The following is a 20,584-nucleotide window of genomic DNA, read 5'->3' as shown; positions in this document are numbered from 1 at the left end:
ATGAAGACTCCCCAGTGAGTTTCCTTCTCCACCCGAAGGTTGTACTCGCAGTGACAACAAAACAAGACAATGAAAATGAACAATTGTGTTACTGGCGTCCAAATATTTCCACAACGTCTCTGAAAATCTGGCGGACGCCATCTTGACTTGACTTCTATTGGTCCACTCCGGCTGCCCGCTTGGTTCGTTTCCGGGGGGAGGTCTTGGGGGAGGCCTTGTCTGTAAGTCCCAAAGTAGATCTTGGTTAACAACATTCACTTCCTACAAGCAATAAATAAAGGGAAGCTATGATGCTAAACTGCAGTCATTCTCAAACTGTCTCCATTTAGTTGTACGCCACAGGAATCACTTAATCAAATATTCAAACACAGTGTTACTGTTCAAACTGTGTGTACAGTCAATTCCAGACTATAAGTCGCTACTTTTTCCTACGCTTTGAACCCTGCGGATTATCAATTTATGTATTTTTCTTCGCTAACGGCCAGAATGTAAACCGGAAGTAAAGCCGTCCATAGCATTTCTGCTCGTATGAATTCTTCATTCATCACTCCGAGCAACTTTTGTAAGTTTTACAATACAACTAAAACAATTCTTACCCTGCGACTTATAAAACAGTGTGGCCAATTTATGGATTTTCACTAACGGCCATAATGTTTTGTATTGAACAAATAGTTTTCATATTACACCGACATAAATACTGAAAAGGTGTGTTGTTTGTGCTATGGCCCCATCTTTTGGACAAGTTTGCTCAATGCAGGTGCTGCGAGTTGAAAATGTACTTCCTGTTTCGTTCTGTGAACCGGCAGTATTCGTCCACAACGTTCCTGCTCGAAAGGATTCTTCATTTGTTTGTGAGTTTTACAATATAACTAAAACAATTCTTACTTCCTAAAGCGTCCCATGTGTGATGTCTGTAGGAGTGTTTTCATGCATATTTGTACATGCTATCATAATGTAATCAAGCTAGCCTCGTTAGCATTGGCTAATACGCCAACAGGCAAGTGTTTGTGTTAGTATTATTAACTTACAACGGCATTCTTTTTGTATTATTTCAGTTTCACAAATTCCTCAGTAAATTCACCAAAACGTCACCGTCTAGTTATTGAGTCCGTTTAGCTGATTGGAGAGCTAGCTTTTGGACACAAGTAAGTTATGTAAATAAACATTTACTAAATATTTCTGTGTAAATAACAAATTTCACAACATATTAGGGCTGCAACAACTAATCGAGTAAATCGATTAAAATCGATTATAAAAATATTTGCCGATTAATTTAGTCATCGATTCGTTGGATCTATGCTATGCGCATGCGCAGAGGCTATGCTTTTGTTTTTTGTTTTTTTTAACCTTTATTTATAAACTGCAACATTTACAAACAGCTGAGAAACAATAATCAAAATAATAGGGGTGTAACGGTACGTGTATTTGTATCGAACCGTTTCGGTACAGGGGTTTCGGTGCGGAGGTGTACCGAACGAGTTTCCACACGGACATATTAAGTAGCGTACTGCGCCTTCCGCCCGATTGTAGCTGAGATAGGCTCTCCAGCGCCCCCCGCGACCCCGAAGGGAATAAGCGGTAGAAAATGGATGGATGGATGGACTGCACGTTGGGTAAACAATACTCAAAATGCCGGACATTCGAGGCATTTAAGAAACTCCACCCTGACAGCTCCGCAAAAGAGGACATGTCCGGTGAAAAGAGGACGTATGGTCAGTCTATCGTAGCCCTTTAGCTGCTAGCATGCTAGCAAAAGAGGACATGTCCAGTGAAACCGATCGCTGCTAGCATGCTAGCAGCTAACGGGCTAGGTCCTGACCATACGTCCTCTTTTCACCGTACATGTCCTCTTTTGCGGGGCTGTCCGGGTGGTGTTTCTTAAATGCCTCAAATGTCCAGCATTTTGAGTTGGGGTTGCGTGTATTTTCAATGTACGTTCAGGGTTAAGAAGGTTAAAAACAAAACCAATTGTGAAGGAGCGCAGCAGCATTGGTGAGGGAGGGGGAGAGACAGAGAGAGCGAGAGAGTTGTGATAAACGCGCATGCGTCGTCAGGCTCTGCTTTTTATCCATAGATTTATCAGATTTAATTTTTTATTATCTATAGCAGGGATGTCAAAATTGTGCATTTTTGTAAAATTTTCCTTGTTTTATTTGGCAAGTTGAAAGAACATGGAGCCAGTATGCTGTTTTTTTCCAATAAAATACTGGAAAGGATAGAAATGTAGTTTGTCTCTTTTATCCGATTATTAATCGATTAATCGAAGTAATAATCGACAGATTAATCGATTATCAAATTAATCGTTAGTTGCAGCCCTACATCATATATATCTGCGACATATAGTCCGGTACGGGTAAAAAAGGGAAAAAAAACGTGTTCTAAAATTAAGTGTGTGCGGCTTATAGTTCGGGAAATATGATAAAATATCAAACATAATTATTAAATAAAATGTCTGCCTTGTTTTTAATGAATATTTAGGCCTACTATGCTACGGTACTTCAATGTTAGTCATTATGGTGGTACTTAATGAATAGTTAGTCTACTACACTACTGTATTTTAATGTTGTCATTATGGTGGTACTTGATGAATACTTAGGCCTACTATGCTACTGTACTTCAATGTTAGTCATGATGGTGGTACTTGATGAATACTTAAGTCTACTAGAATACTGTATTTTAATGTTGGTCTCTATGGTGGTACTTGATGAATACTTAGGTCTACTACACTACTGTATAAATAATAAAGTAAAATAAAGTACTATCTATTATCTACTGTATTTTAATGTTGTCATTATAGTGGTACTTGATGAATACTTAGGCCTACTATGCTACTGTATTTTAATGTTGTCATTATGGTAGTACTTGATGAATACTTAGGTCTACTACACTACTGTATTTTAATGTTGTCATTATGGTGGTACTTGATGAATACTTAGGCCTACTACATTACTGTATTTTAATGTTTTCATTATAGTGGTACTTGATGAATACTTAGGTCTACTATGCTACTGTATTTTAATGTTGTCATTATGGTAGTACTTGATGAATACTTAGGTCTACTACACTACTGTATTTTAATGTTGTCATTATGGTGGTCCTTGATTAATAATTAGGCCTACTATGCTACTGTACTACAATGTTAGTCATGTTGGTGGTACTTGATGAATACTTGGGCCTACTATGCTACTGTACTTCAATGTTAGTCATGATGGTGGTACTTGATGAATACTTAGGCCTACTATGCTACTGTACTTCAATGTTAGTCATTATGGTGGTACTTGATGAATACTTAGGCCTACTATGCTACTGTACTTCAATGTTAGTCATGATGGTGGTACTTGGAGAGCCAAGTGTTTTCTGAGGTATTACTTGGTGAAGACAGTTGAGAACCACATGTCTAAGGTAATGTCAACATTATAACTGGTAACTACAAACATGTGTTCTTGTATGATGATGTAAAAAGACATCTATAATGTTAGTGTACCACAACTGTATGTGTATATGTATGTATACATACATATTTCTCATAGAACAACAAACATACTCATGACATTGAGAGTCTCCTGGGGAATCCAGCTGATGTCCACGTCGTTCATGCCACCCGTGCCTTTCTCGATCTTCACTGGCATTCTCCTTTTCTGGAAACCAACAGTTTCAAATGAGCGGAGCGGGTTAGAATTGTGATGTGCGCATTAAAAAGACATTTACTCCATCACATTTACTTAAGTAACTTTTGGGATAAATTGTACTTGTCAGAGTAGTTTTAATGGAACATACTTTTTACTTTTTGAGAAGAAGAAACGCTACTTTTACTCCGTTACCTTGAGTTTCATTCCGATTGTTACATTCATGTATATCACAATTACTTATAATCATCGATTAAAGCTTTTTACATCATCGAGCATATTTCCAGTAGGCACTGTCACTTGACTCTGTTTGACCAATCCAATGTAAGCAGTATAGTGACGTTTGACTCCATTCCCACAATCAAACAAGCACAAAGTACAGCTACATGAAGCTGAAATATGTCAGTATTTTTAACGTATATGATCAATTAGAAACATACTTGTTTAACAAGTGTGGGAATGTTCCCAAAGAATACACTTTGTTTACGTGACATGACGCCATCACATCCCGGCTGTTTGAGACACCTACTGAACAGAAACCTTCCAAAACAATCGACTCAAAAAAGCGATCTTTTTGCATGTCTGTGATGATCCTAATAACCACCAGTGTCTTTTAAACACATTAAAACATTACCAACAACATCAAAAAGCAGTGGAAAGTTGTACTTATCTGTTAGAGCCGGAGCTTGAAAGTTACTAGCGCTAGTTTATTAGCATGTAGCATTCTCTTCTTCTATTGTTTTTACATCTAACATAGCCAAACAAGCTGAAATGACTACAGTCGCCCTCTAGTGTAAGAGAGGCGCACTGCAACAGTCACATGAGCGATAAGAGCATGGAAACAACAACTTCACATGAAACTTTGAAAATAGAAGAAACTAAAATATTTGACAAATCAGACTCATTTAGTACATCGAAAAGTACTGACTGTAAAAAGAGACATGACTGAAAAGGCAGCAAAAAATATTCAATGATTACCTTCAAACTGGTAAAAATAACATTTATATCATTTGCTGCATGTGTGGCAGTAGAAATGTTCACATTTCAGCTGACAGGAATTATAACTTTTAACTAGAGAAAACATGTTGAAGAAAATCATAAATTAATTTTATGTTTCTCTCACACTCACTCACACACACACACACACACACACACACACACACACACACACACACACACACACACACACACACACACACACACACACACACACACACACACACACACACACACACACACACACACAACAATTGCGGCATGGCGTAGTGGGTAGAGCAACCGTGCCAGAAACCTGAGGGTTGCAGGTTCGCTCCCCGCCTCTTACCATCCAAAAATCGCTGCCGTTGTGTCCTTGGGTGAGACACTTCACCCCTTTCCCCCGGTGCCACTCACACCGGTGAATTGAATGATAGGTGGTGGTCGGAGGGGCCGTTGGCGCAAATTGCAGCCACGCTTCCGTCAGTCTACCCCGGGGCAGCTGTGGCTATGAAAGTAGCTTACCACCACCAGGTGTGAATGAATGATGGGTTCTACATGTAAAACGACTTTGGGTACTTAGAAAAGCGCTATGTAAATCCCAGGTATTATTATTATTATTATTATTAATCGTAGTCCAAGAACCATTAAAAATTAACTACTAAATATATCGGAAGTTACTCACAATTTATTCAATACTTGAGTAGTTTTTTTTACAGAGTACTTTCTCAGGTAATTATTTTGATGAATACTTTTTACTTTTACTGGAGTCATATTATGACTCCAGTAAAATGTGTAATTTGGCCCAACTTTCCAAAACACGTTCAACTCCGCCATTGAGGCTGTTTATTGTTCTTCACATCTTCATGTGAGCGTTATCTCGGCATGGCGGTAGTGAATGTGGGAATGCGTATTTAAAGGTTGATTGAAGACACCTACCGTCCGTGACTCCAGCACCTGGTACATTCCAAAGAGCATCAAGACCAGCAGTCCAGCAAGGAAGATGTACAGGAAGACTCTGAAAACGAACATTGCATATTTGACTTGTCAATGTTTCAGTAGCAACACCTCAAATCATTTAAATCCATCTGCAACAGTTGAAAAATGGCGTTTCAAATTACAGCGGTACCTCAACTTAAGAGCATTTTGAGATAAGACATTAGTTGGCGTACTAAATGTTGCAGTGAAACAAAACATTGCTTTGTTTCCCGCGCACGGGAATAAAGAAATAAACGCGACAGTGCTGAGAAAAGGAAGAGGATATTATTCGTTGAATTCAAGAAAGAGCGTTTAGTATCCAAGTCACATCGCTTGTGACCGTGAATAATTCATGAACATAAAAAAGTGATGTAACAGTATCAAAATCTCACGGTAAGACACAGGGTTTACCCCAGACTGCCAAGATACCTTTGGCGGGGAGGGCGTGGCTACCATGACGTAATCGAATAATTTGCATAATTTTCTATATGATATTTTTCATTAAAAAGGCTAAAAAAATGTATACACACATTTAAAAACAGATCTATTATTATTAATTAGTATTAATATTAACATTTTCAATTGTAGCTGCTTTTTGTACAAGGTATTTGTTGAGATTTTTTCAAGTGTTTACAGGCTTTTAATGAGTTTTTAAAATGAAAAACAACGAGCAACAAATCTAGCATCTTCTTCTGGTGTTATTATGGAATGTACTTGTTTAGAGATTCTACTTCTGTCCCTCCATGTCTCTCACTGAAGAGGCTGCAGTGAGCATGACGTCACACTTGCTTGGCGCTGTTGTTCAAGTTTCACTTTCTCTTCTTAAAAGTCCTCTTCATATTTGCACATTTTGTAGATGGCTGTCCGCTGGTATATCTGTGATATACAAACCCCGTTTCCATATGAGTTGGGAAATTGTGTTAGATGTAAATATAAACGGAATACAATGATTTGCAAATCCTTTTCAACCCATATTCAATTGAATGCACTACAAAGACAAGATTTTTGATGTTCAAACTCACAAACTTTAATTTTTTTTTGCAAATAATAATTAACTTAGAATATCATGGCGGGCAACACGTGCCAAAGTAGTTGGGAAAGGGCATGTTCACCACTGTGTTACATGGCCTTTCCTTTTAAGAACACTCAGTAAACGTTTGGGAACTGAGGAGACACATTTTTTAAGCTTCTCAGGTGGAATTCTTTCCCATTCTTGCTTGATGTACAGCTTAAGTTGTTCAACAGTCCGAGGGTCTCCGTTGTGGTATTTTAGGCTTCATAATGCGCCACACATTTTCAATGGGAGACAGGTCTGGACTACAGGCAGGCCAGTCTAGTACCCGCACTCTTTTACTATGAAGCCACGTTGATGTAACACGTGGCTTGGCATTGTCTTGCTGAAATAAGCAGGGGCGTCCATGGTAACGTTGCTTGGATGGCAACATATGTTGCTCCAAAACCTGTATGTACCTTTCAGCATTAATGGCGCCTTCACAGATGTGTAAGTTACCCATGTCTTGGGCACTAATACACCCCCATACCATCACAGATGCTGGCTTTTCAACTTTGAGCCTAGAACAATCTGGATGGTTCTTTTCCTTTTTGGTCCGGAGGACACGACGTCCACAGTTTCCAAAAACAATTTGAAATGTGGATTCGTCAGACCACAGAGCACTTTTCCACTTTGTATCAGTTCATCTTAGATGAGCTCAGGCCCAGCGAAGCCGACGGCGTTTCTGGGTGTTGTTGATAAACGGTTTTCGCCTTGCATAGGAGAGTTTTAACTTGCACTTACAGATGCAGCGACCAACTGTAGTTACTGACAGTGGGTTTCTGAAGTGTTCCTGAGCCCATGTGGTGATATCCTTTACACACTGATGTCGCTTGTTGATGCAGTACAGCCTGAGGGATCGAAGGTCACGGGCTTAGCTGCTTACGTGCAGTGATTTCTCAAGATTCTCTGAACCGTTTGATGATATTACGGACCATAGATGGTGAAATCCCTAAATTCCTTGCAATAGCTGGTTGAGAAAGGTTTTTCTTAAACTGTTCAACAATTTGCTCACGCATTTGTTGACAAAGTGGTGACCCTCGCCCCATCCTTGTTTGTGAATGACTGAGCATTTCATGGAATCTACTTTTATACCCAATCATGACACCCACCTGTTACCAATTTGCCTGTTCACCTGTGGGGTATTCCAAATAAGTGTTTGATGAGCATTCCTCAACTTTATCAGTATTTATTGCCACCTTTCCCAACTTCTTTGTCGCGTGTTGCTGGCATCAAATTCTAAAGTTAATGATTATTTGCAAAAAAAAAAATGTTTATCAGTTTGAACATCAAATATGTTGTCTTTGTAGCATATTCAACTGAATATGGGTTGAAAATGATTTGCAAATCATTGTATTCCGTTTATGTTTACATCTAACACAATTTCCCAACTCATATGGAAACGGGGTTTGTATAATAAAATCATGTCCACATCACAGACATGCTGACAACGCTCCAGACAATGGCGTGTGTTGAGTTTATATCCGGTTTCGGCAGCGCAGTTTTCGGTGAGCAGTCTTTTTTTGGTGGTCAAGTTTTCGGTACATCACTTGTCAATAATGCACAAATATTAGGCTCTTTCACACTGTATCAACCAGCTGATGTTATTTTTTTATGTTCGTGTGTTTTGGATTTGATGTCCGTTTTTCCCATGGTCACAAACACACCGTCCGTGCCTAAAAGGTGATTGGCGGAGAATGAGGAAGTGTTGTGTGTTCGGCGAAGCGCCGACTCACGAGACAAAAGTGTTTGCACGGGAGGTAAAACCTGTTGGAATTGTGCCCTTTGTTATCATAATATTGGTAATAAAAGTTAAAAATAGCGTCTGACATTGTGTGATTTGTTTTGGGGGCTACAATACAATGTATTACTTTAATTTGTGTAAAATATATATATTTTCAAGGTGTGGCGGTAATAAAAAGCAGTTGCGGCGCACCACATTCAATTACATTAAGGGGAAACCCTGGGATATTATTCCGGTATTTACCGGTAGTCCAGGTTGCAATATTATTGTGGTATATGTCCCCAAAAAAAGACTTAAAAATATTATTGTGTGTAAACTTAAGTGGCAAGAATGTTTCGGATAAATACACTTACTGTATTTAAGCACAATCATAATACTCACATATTATAATCATATTTATTACTACAAATATGTACTGTATTTTCCAGACCTTAGGGCGCACCGGATTATACGGCGCACTGCCAATGAATGGTCTATTTTCGATCTTTCTTCATATACAAAGCGCACCGGATTATAGGGCGTATTAAAGGGGTCATATTTTTTTTTTTCTAAATGTAAAAGACTTCCTTGTGGTCTACATAACATGTAATGGTGGTTCTTTGGTCAAAATGTTGCATAGATGATGTTTTACAGATCATCTTCAAGTCGCTTTCTGAGCGTCGCTTCGGGATGCGCCGTATTGTGGGCGGTCTTATTTATGTGGCTACCCTTCGACAGCGTCTTCTCCCCGACATCTTTGTTGTAGCGGTGTAGCGTGCAAGGACGGGGGTGGAAGAAGTGTCAAAAGATGGAGCTAACTGTTTTAATGACATTCAGACTTTACTTCAATCAATAACGGAGCAGCATCTCCTAGCCCGCCGGAAATGTGTCCCGTGAAAAACCGTCCGACCGGAACTCTCTAATAACTAAAGTTCCTTGGGTGAATTATGTAAACTCACGCCCCCCGCGACCCCGAACGGAATAAGCGGTAAAAAATGGATGGATGGACTACACCGGTATGTTTTAGCACTTTCATGCCAGTTATAAGTAAGAACTTTACACTACTTTATATTAGAAATGGCAACAGCAGAGGATGAATGTCCCATAACAAGAAGATAGAGAAAAAGAAGAACCTTATCGACTGCGTTGTTGTCATGGTCTACAAAGGCTGACGCACGCAAATTTTTCAGGATTTATGCAGATCCCAAATACAGATCAGCAGGTACCAGAAGGTAAGAAAAGTTGCTTTTGCATAATATTGCGAAACAAAACGCCAGATAATATGTCTTACCTTATACACACACCATAATAATACTCATACGTTTAACACTCCTACGATCCATCAAGGGGTGCGCTATACTAAAACATTTTGATAGATCTTTGAGTGCTGTGTGTAATGTTCTATATTTTCAATGGAACATATAAAATGTTGGTGTTGTTTACTTGAGTCATACTGCAGTCTACAAGTATCTCTTATGTTTGACTGCCAAAGACTTATCATTACACCATGTACCAAATAAAATTGCTTCGAGGTCGATAAGCAAAACCAGCGCCGTACATTAGGCGCACCGGGTTATAAGGCGCACTGTCGAATTTTGAGAAAAAAAAAAGGTTTTTAAGTGCGCCTTATAGTCCTGACACTACGATAAATGCCTCACAAACTGACGCTTGGCATCAAATATATTTTCTGGGTGATAGTTTATCAAGTTGCTTCTCATATTACTCGTATTAAGTTGGGGTACTTAATATGTAGATCTTCAGTATATTTACTGAGCAGAAAGACTACGGTAGGTAAGATATCCAAACATTGTCATTAGAAAAGGTCAATAGGTGGACTTTTCTTGCAGCAATAATCCAACAACTTCACACCTTCTTCTACTGTTTGGGGGAAATAAGAGCTGTGTCTGTGGGCCTCAAGTGGGAAATATTTGCAAATTTGCAGAGATTAGAACAAAAAAAAAGGCTGCCTTACGTTTCACCATCCAGTCCTTCTTCTCTCTCAGTGATGGTGACAGTCTGGTTGTAAATGGCGGTCTGGAACACGGTGCCCTGGAGGACGGGACAGAAGATCAGGAAGTGGTAACGAGTGAATCATTAGGTAACACGACAAAACATTTCATCAAGATAGGACATGTTTTTGATAGTGACATTGTATCATTAGTAGGATTAGGGGTGCTTGCGTACCTCCGCGTCAAGGTAGTTGAGGAGGATGACCAGACCAAAAGGACGCCCGGCCATGGGCTGGGCTGGGATAAAGGAGTACTCGAAGGTGGCTTGAGCAGCAGGATGAACCACTGTGTCCAGAGGCAACGCTGTGAACTGCACAGTTATTCAAATGTGACTATTTAATTCAAATGATGCACCATTGTATAAATACATGCTTTATTTGTCACTTAACAATTGCATTTTAGTTCCTCATTAACATTGTGGTGATCATTGAAGTAACTAATTAGTAATCTTAAAGGGGAACTGCAATTTTTTTTTAATTTTGCCTATCGTTTACATTCATTATGAGAGACAAGAAGACATATATCTTTTTTTTTTTAGGATTTTAAAGACGATAAAAAACGGAAAGAAATGGGAGTCAGCATTGAAGCCTTCAAAGCCTCTAAAACTACTTCAAAACCCTCCATCAATGTTTTATATACACACTGCAATTATATATATAATGTAGTAAAAGACACGTTTATAACAATATGTAATATGTACAATATACACACTGCAAGTATATATATAATGTAGTAACATACACCTTCATAAAAATATGTAATATGTACAGTACAATATACACACTGCAAGTATGTATAATGTATACAATGTAGTAACAGCAAGCAACAAGCAAAGAGAGTTACAGTGCCAGCACGTACTTCATGGTGGTTATTTTTGAAGAAATACTGCATATATCTTTTGTGTAACGTTGCATGGCCAGTATGTACCAAAAGTTGAACTTTGTAACTTTATTTTTGTCCAAAATATTGCGAGCTAAATTCACGATTTGTGATCGTAAAATGAGTCATTTGTCATGCTCATTAGCGATGATTTTCCATGTCATCTAAGATGGCGTTAGTAGTACAAATTCATATTTGTTATCCTTCTTCATGCCTTGTAAGGTAGCTTTACAGCATATATGTATACATTTGCATAACATATGTATATATTGACTGTATTGTTTGTTAGGAAGATGGAAACACTGAAGCTGCCATTAAGTTTGATGGCGGTTCTGTTTCGAGTTGAGCTTACATTCTGAATGTAGAACTGGAAGTCCTGGGGGTAACGGAAGGAGGCCTCCAAGGACTGAACGTTGAACTCCTGACTGCCCTTGTTGGTGAACCCCACCAGGAATTTCACAATCTCATTGGCAAAGAACTCTGGAAGACGAGCATCACGTGAGGAACATTCAAAAGAGCCAGAGTTTCTCTCCCGAACGTCCCACTTACCTTCTCCCGTGGTGAAGACGATGGTGGTGTCCGCATCAGGGTGAGACGTCAAGGTTTTATCATCGGCTTCAGCGTCATCTTCAGCGTCTCCTTCCTGACACGGAACACAGCATGAGATTGAATCTCGTACGGCTGAGACGCTCGATGTTCTTTCTCGTACTCACCGTGCTTTGGACCTGGTCTTCTTCCACCAGTATCTCCTCTTCGTCTTCCTCCTCCTCCTCATCTACGGAGGCATCTGGGTCAATATCCTCGGCAGAGTCCGAGTCCGCCGACACTGGACCTGCACAACCACGTCATCATATCGTCCATCACCCTCACCTTCAGTTTGCAAATGCAGTTCATGCATTTTTTTTTATTCTAATTTAAAATGTCTGTCTTGTGACTTCCCCTCAGAAAAATCTACTTTTTAAATGATCTTTTAAAAGTCCTTACTAAAGCCCGTAGATGATAAAATGTGAGTTATTATGGGACCTCGAAGATTTATTTAAAATTGGTGACAATTGTAAAATGCCAAACACACCTGTAGGTCACAACATTGTGTCCACGGGCAACCATTCTAATTAATTAAGTGAAATAGTTGTTTTCAGGGATATTCCGATCACGGTTCTACGCTGATCATACTTAACCATGAGTGAGATCTGCCGATACTACAAAACCCAAAACCAGTGAAGTTGGCACCTTGTGTAAATGGTAAATAAAAACAAAATACAATGATTTGCAAATACTTTTCAACTTATATTCAGTTGAATAGACTGCAAAGACAAGATATTTAATGTTCCAACTAAAAAACTATTTTTTTTTGCAAATAATCATTAACTTAGAATTTAATGGCAGCAACACATTCCAAAAAAGTTGTCACAGGGGCCTTTTCACCACTGTGTTACATGGCCTTTCCTTTTAACAACACTCTGTAAACGTTTGGGAACTGAGGAGACACATTTTTTAAGCTTCTCAGGTGGAATTCTTTCCCATTCTTGCTTGACGTACAGCTTAAGTTGTTCAACAGTCCGGGGTCTCCATTGTGGTATTTTAGGCTTCATAATGCGCCACACATTTTCAATGGGAGACAGGTCTGGACTCCAGGCAGGCCAGTCTAGTACCCACACTCTTTTACTATGAAGCCACGCTGTTGTAACACGTGGCTTGGCATTGTCTTGCTGAAATAAGCAGGGGCATGATATTGTTGGTTGGATGGAAACGTATGTTGCTCCAAAACCTGTATGTACCTTTCAGCATTAATGGTGCCTTCACAGATGTGTAAGTTACCCATGCCTTGGGCACTAATACACCACCATACCATCACAGATGCCGGCTTTTCAACTTTGCGCCTATAACAGTCCTGATGGTTCTCTTCCTCTTTGGTCCGGAGGACACAACTTCCACAGTTTCCAGAAACAATTTAAAATGTGGACTCGCCAGACCACAGAACACTTTGCATTAGTCCATCTTAGATGAGCTCGGGCCCAGCGAAACCGGCAGCGTTTCTGGGTGTTGTTGATAAATGGCTTTCGCTTTGCATTGGAGAGTTTTAACTTGCACTTACAGATTTAGTGGCGAACTGTAGTTACTGACGGTGGTTTTCTGAAGTGTTCCTAAGCCCATGTGGTGATATCCTTTACACACTGATGTCACTTTTTAAAGTAGTACCGCCTGAGGGATCGAAGGTCCATAATATAATTGCTTAAGAGCAGTGATTTCTCCAGATTCTCTCAACCTTTTGATGATATTATGGACAATAGATGGTGAAATCCTTAAATTCCTTGCAATAGCTCGTTGAGAAATGTTGTTCTTAAACTGACAATTTGCTCACGGATTTGTTGACAAAGTGGTGACCCTCGCCCCATCCTTGTTTGTGAATGACTGAGCATTTCATGGAAGCTGCTTTATACCCATCATGGCACCCACCTGTTCTCAATTAGCCTGTTCACCTGTGGGATGTTCCAAATAAGTGTTTAATGAGCATTCCTCAACTTTCTCAGTCTTTTTTACAACTTGTGCCAGCTTTTTTGAAACATGTTGCAGGCATCCAATTCCAAATGAGCTAATATTTCCAAAAAAATAAAGTTTCCAATTTGAACCTTTAGTATTTTGTCTTTGCAGTCTATTCAATTGAATATAGGTTGAAAAGGATTTTCAAATCATTGGATTTTGTTTTTATTCACAATATACACAACATGCCAACTTCACTGGTTTTTGGGTTTGTACTTAACCATGAGTGAGATCGGCCGATACTAATACCGATCACATGAATTAAGTGGCCTTGTGGTTAGAGTGTCCGCCGTGAGATCGGTAGGTCGTGAGTTCAAACCCCGCCCGAGTCATACCAAAGACTATAAAAAATGGGACCCGTTACCTCCCTGCTTGGCACTCAGCATCAAGGGTTGGAATTGGGGGTTCAATCACCAAATGATTCCCGAACATGGCGCAGGCTGCTGCTCACTGCTCCCCTCACCTCCCAGGGGGTGAACAAGGGGATGGGTCAAATGCAGAGGACACATTTCACCACACCTAGTGTGTGTGTGACAATCATTGGAACTTTAATTTAACTTAATTAGATTTTTTTATTTATTTATGTTGAGTGCTATTGACAGTTAACAATATCAATACAGTATTTAAACTAGTTACGGACACTCTTTTATGATATACAATTGTTTGGGCGAAACAAAGTCAAAAAGTACACAATAACACACAATGGTAAAATCACGGCATGATAACTTCACAATAAAGACACACATTGCGAAAATGTACAAATCATATTTTTTTTTACATGTTGCAGTTGATAGTATTCTATCTTCATTTGTGGTTATTCATACTTTCTGAATAAATGATGTGATAATGTTCATCAGTCAAATAGGTGGAGTTGAGTCTGGCAGAGTTTTAAAATGCTCCCACTGGTGTTATTTTTTAATCTATCAGAAGATTAAATGAATAATAATATCAAAATTAAATGGCAGGATGTTATTAAGGTAATTTACTCCTTTTCCTCAACTGATGTACTAACATCACGTGGTTTATTCTGTACATATGTAGCATCATCTACAACAAAACGTGTCAATTTGGACTCATTCCATGAATCTCACATGAAGTTAAAAGCAGATACATATTATTTCGGCATATTTATGTGCACCCAGAAAATGTGTCCCCACTCATAAGTACAACAGGAAATGTACAGATTATCAAAAGCATTTTTGGGGGGATTAGGGGGAATGTCACAGGTTACATTAGACAATCAAGGCATGAACGTAACGATCCACATGTTGTATACTAGCACTAATAAGCAGCTAAGTACGTAGTGTCCAAACACACAAGTGATGTCTCTATCTTAACACGCACGTAGCTCCGCCCCCTCTGAAATAATTGCTATTGCGACATCCAGTGGTCACAATTAGAACAGCAGTTTCGTCCATTCAAAAATTTCAGCTCATTTTTATACTTAGCAAACTCATCGCACGGGCCCAATAAAACCTGTTGGTCCGTATGTTTAGGACCCCCGGTCTAGACTCTTACTAATCTTCTTAAAGTTAAAGTGAAAGTTTAAATACCCATGATTGTCACACACACACTAGGCGTGGCAAAATTATTCTCTGCATTTGACCCATCACCCTTGATCACCCCCTGGGAGGTGAGGGGAGCAGTGGGCAGCAGCGGTGGCCGCGCCCGGGAATAATTTTTGGTGATTTAACCCCCAATTCCAACCTTTGATGCTGAGTGCCAAGCAGGGAGGTAATGTCTCCCATTTTTATAGTCTTTGGTATGCTTGTTCATGTCCTGTTAATAACTGCCTACTTTCTGCTGTTACGCTACTTAAACTTCACTAAACTCTTACTTGTTGTTTTTTCAAGCTAAACTAGCGGTTATCTTCGCTAATAGCATGCCTGCTCCTGGCATGCTCTCTGTGTTTTGCCTTGTCCTCCAGTGATAACTCTACTTAAGATACTGAGAAATGCAGTTTACTTGATGTAAAGCAGGCGATTATCATTAACTTGGGGACGCGGCTCCACACTGTGTATGGAGACACATAATTAGCTGCTATCCGGTCGAAGGACTAAAACAGTATCAATGGCAGTCACAAACTTGTTCACAAAAACCGGCCAGTACTAATCGATGGCCAATTAATAGTCACACTCCTATTTCAATTTGGTATGCAGATGTCCTGCCTCACGTTGAGTTCATTCTTATTCTTTTCGAGACAGTGATTCTCAAACTGTGGTACAGGCGCTATCTAGTGGTACACCAAAGAATCACTTAAATATACCAAACATAGTGTTACCGTTCAAACTGTGTCGTGGCCAAAAATATTAAATATACAGTACAGGCCAAACGTTTGGACGCACCTTCTCCTCATTCAATGTGTTTTCCTTTATACCCCGTTTCCATATGAGTTGGGAAACTGTGTTAGATGTAAACATAAACGGAATACAATGATTTGCAAATAATTTTCAACCCATATTCAGTTGAATATGCTACAAAGACAACATATTTGATGTTCAAACTGATAAACATTTTTTTTTTTTGCAAATAATCATTAACTTTAGAATTTGATGTCAGCAACACGTGACAAAGAAGTTGGGAAAGGTGGCAATAAATACTGATAAAGTTGAGGAATGCTCATCAAACACTTATTTGGAACATCCCACAGGTGAACAGGCAAATTGGGAACAGGTGGGTACCATGATTGGGTATAAAAGTAGATTCCATGAAATGCTCAGTCATTCACAAACAAGGATGGGGCGAGGGTCACCACTTTGTCAACAAATGTGTGAGCAAATTGTTGAACAGTTTAAGAAAAACCTTTCTCAACCAGCTATTGCAAGGAATTTAGGGATTTCACCATCTACGGTCCATAATATCATCAAAGGGTTCAATCACTGCACGTAAGCAGCTGACCTTCGATCCCCCAGGTTGTATTGCATCAACAAGCAACATCAGTGTGTAAAAGATATCACCACATGGGCTCAGGAACACTTCAGAAACCCACTGTCAGTAACTACAGTTGGTTGCTACATCTGTAAGTGCAAGTTAAAACTCTCCTATGCAAGGCAAAAACCGTTTATCAACAATACCCAGAAACGCCGTCGGCTTCGCTGGGCCTGAGCTCATCTAAGATGGACTGATACAAAGTGGAAAAGTGTTCTGTAGTCTGACGAGTCCACATTTCAAATTGTTTTTGGAAACTGTGGACTTCGTGTCCTCCGGACCAAAAAGGAAAAGAACCATCCGGATTGTTATAGGCGCAAAGTTGAAAAGCCAGCATCTGTGATAGTATGGGGGTGTATTAGTGCCCAAGACATGGGTAACTTACACATCTGTGAAGGCGCCATTAATGCTGAAAGGTACATACAGGTTTTGGAGCAACATATGTTGCCATCCAAGCAACGTTACCATGGACGCCCCTGCTTATTTCAGCAAGACAATGCCAAGCCATGTGTTACATCAACGTGGCTTCATAGTAAAAGAGTGCGGGTACTAGACTGGCCTGCCTGTAGTCCAGACCTGTCTCCCATTGAAAATGTGTGGCGCATTATGAAGCCTAAAATACCACAATGGAGACCCCCGGACTGTTGAACAACTTAAGCTGTACATCAAGCAAGAATGGGAAAGAATTCCACCTGAGAAGCTTAAAAAATGTGTCTCCTCAGAAGGATTTGCAAATCATTGTATTCCGTTTATATTTACATTTAACACAATTTCCTAACTCATATGGAAACAGGGTTTGTATTTACATTGTAGATTGTCACATAAAAACTATGAATGAACACATGTGGAGTTATGTACTTAACAAAAAAAAAGGTGAAATAACTGGAAACATGTTTTATATTCTAGTTTCTTCAAAAGCCACGCTTTTGCTCTGATTACTGCTTTGCACACTCTTGGCATTCTCTCCATGAGCTTCAAGCACACCTGTGGAGTGAAAACCATTTCAGGTGACTACCTCTTGAACTCATGGAGAGAATGCCAAGAGTGTGCAAAAAAGTAATCAGAGCAAAGGGTGGCTATTTTGAAGAAACTCGAATAAAAAAAACATGTTTTCAGTTATTTTACCTTTTTTTGTCGAGTACATAACTCCACATTCCTAGTTTTGATGCCTTCAGTGACAATCTACAATGTAAAATAGTCATGAAAATAAAGAATGAGGAGAAGGCGTGTCCAACCTTTTGGCCTGTACTGTACTTGTTAAATAAAAACCTCTGCCTCGTTTATAATGAATACATGGGCCTACTACGCTACTGTATTTTAATGTTAAAAATTAATATTATTAATTCTTACCTGGTGGTAATAACAAAGCGTTATTAGCAAAGCGTTAATAACTCTGTAAAGGTTGATTTTTTTTTTTTTTAATTGAGCATAATTTATTTTTGTGTTAATAAACATGGATATCCATCCATCCATTTTCTACCGCTTATTCCCTTTGGGGTCGCGGGGGGCGCTGGAGCCTATCTCAGCTACAATCGGGCGGAAGGCGGGGTACACCCTGGACAAGTCGCCACCTCATCGCAGGGCCAACACAGATAGACAGACAACATTCACACTCACATCCACACACTAGGGCCAATTTAGTGTTGCCAATAAACATGGATATGTCATGAAAATGTTATTTGACTTTTCCATAACTTCTGGTGATCTGCATTGCAATTTAAACATTGAAAATAATGCAATGCATTGCATAAATATGTTATTATATAGCTGTTTATAACTGAAAAGCATCTGTGTGTGTGTGTGCTGGAGTATGACGTCATAACACAAGTTGTAGCAGATACCTATGGTGACGTGTCCCTGCAGGCACGAGCAGAATATCAATATAACCACACTTCAAGTCCAAACAGAACATTATAAAACATCTGCAAGTTTTTTCTTAAACAACTTTTGTCTTTGCACGGCAAGTCTGAGCACAAGTCGTCACGTTTAACGCTCGCAGATGGCAAACGTTACTTTCATTCATTTCGGCGTGATAAAATCCACGCAAGCCGCGCGAGATAAATCTGTGTTTGTGGAGTTTCCAGCTTCGAGCGAAAAAAACGTCAGAAGATTGGAAAAGTCCAACCGAGTCTATGTAGTAAAAATATGCCACGTCGATATGTTTGGCTGTCTAATTTGCTTTTTGAACCACACCACAAGATAAAAGACACAACTTACTGATGGATAGCAGCCCGCATGGGAAAGCCAAGAGGAGAAGCAGCGCCACTTTGGAACCGAAATGCCACATTTTGGCCGCGTTGGAGAGTGAAGTTAGTGAAAAGTTAGTAACACATCAGCGTTCTGGCGGAAAGAGGAAGCAGTACGTGAGGGGGCGGGGTTACCCCATCTTAGTCCCGCCTCCTTCGGGGACACAACCAATGAGGGAGGGGCCAGAGAATATTCTCAACTGCACAAGTATTGGGACATTTTGTGTGTTTTTTTTTTTTAACATTTTGAAATTAAACTATCAGTTACTAAGCTTTGCTTTATCTATTCAAAAATATACAACATATATAAAATAATATAGCATTTTTATTTTAAGGGCTCAAAAGTATTTGGACATCATTGGTCATGTTTTTTTAAACTTGATGGTAAATCACCTTGTCCACATTTCCCCAAATGTTCGTTTGTGCTGCAAATTATTTTTGGTCTAATTGATTTTAAGTTATCAACGTTTTACGTTATTAACGTGTAATTTACTCACCGCAAACTAGTCCCAATCTTTTGTGCAGCTATTTTGGTCTAACAGATTTGAAGTTATTAACGTTTTATGGTGTTATGTTATTAATGTGTAATTAACATGTTATTAATCATAACTAGAACCGCCCCCGCCCCCCAACTATGTCCAAATTACCCCACACTAGTCCCACTCGTTTGTGCTGCAAACTATTTTTGGTCTAATTCCATCCATCCATTTTCTATCTCAGCTGGACAAGTCGCCACCTCATCACAGGGCCATTATCAACGTTTTACGTTATTAACATGTAATTACCGTGTTAGTAATCATTACTTGACACCCCCCGCCCCCCCTCCTCCCTCAAGTATGTCCACATCACCGCAACCTAGTCCCAATCGTTTGGGCTGCAAACTATTTTGGTCAAACTGATTTTAATTATTAACGTTTTATGGTGTTATATTATTAATGTGTAATTAACATGTTATTAATCATAAATAGACACCCTCTCCCCCGCCCCCCAACTATGTCCAAATTACCCCACACTAGTCCCACTCGTTTGTGCTGCAAACTATTTTGGTCTAATTGATTTTAAGTTATTAACGATTTACGTTATTAACGTGTCATTAACGTGTTATTAATCATTACTCGAACACCCTCCCCAACTATGTCCACATCACGGCAAACTAGTCCCAATCGTTTGTGCTGCAAACTATTTTGGTCAAACTGATTTTAAGTTATTAATGTTTCATGATGGTGTTATGTTATTAATGTGTAATTAACATGTTATTTATCATAACGATATCCCCCCCCAAACTAATCCCAATCGTTTGTGCTGCAAAACTTTTTTTTTATGTTAACATTTTAAGGTTTCTTTGTTATTAAAGTTTAATTAACGTGTTATTATTCATAACCAGCCCTCCAACCATGTCACAATCTCCCCAAACTAGTCCTAACCGTTTGTGCTATGAACTTTTCATATTTTAAAGATAACAGTTTTTAAGTTATTAACGTTTTATGGTGTTATGTTATTAATGTGTAATTAACATGTTACTAATCATAACTAGACCCCCCCCCCCCCCCGCCCGTAACTATGTCCAAATCACCCCCCAACTAGTCCCAATCGTTTGTAATGCAAAAACTTTAGTTTGTAATGCAACA

The 20,584-nt window shown here is 39.3% G+C and overlaps 1 protein-coding gene across 1 annotated transcript; it reads right to left on the bottom strand.

Annotated features, from left to right (window-relative positions):
• On the bottom strand, positions 1 to 19,083 carry LOC133622275 (translocon-associated protein subunit alpha-like). Its single transcript, XM_061984808.2, has 9 exons — positions 18,928 to 19,083; positions 11,955 to 12,073; positions 11,791 to 11,884; positions 11,594 to 11,721; positions 10,538 to 10,672; positions 10,326 to 10,402; positions 5,541 to 5,619; positions 3,545 to 3,638; positions 1 to 219 (listed from the first exon to the last, which is right to left on the bottom strand). The coding sequence occupies exons 1-9, from the start codon at positions 18,995 to 18,997 to the stop codon at positions 155 to 157; spliced, it is 861 nt and encodes a 286-aa protein (XP_061840792.1). The 5' UTR covers positions 18,998 to 19,083; the 3' UTR covers positions 1 to 154.
• Between the last annotated feature and the right edge of the window lie 1,501 nt (positions 19,084 to 20,584).

This window comes from Nerophis lumbriciformis, linkage group LG23 (assembly GCF_033978685.3).
Source record: "Nerophis lumbriciformis linkage group LG23, RoL_Nlum_v2.1, whole genome shotgun sequence".
NCBI classification, from domain to species: Eukaryota; Metazoa; Chordata; class Actinopteri; order Syngnathiformes; family Syngnathidae; genus Nerophis; species Nerophis lumbriciformis.
The sequence above is the reverse complement of the archived record's forward strand: the minus strand, read 5'-3'. Positions and strand labels throughout refer to the sequence as shown.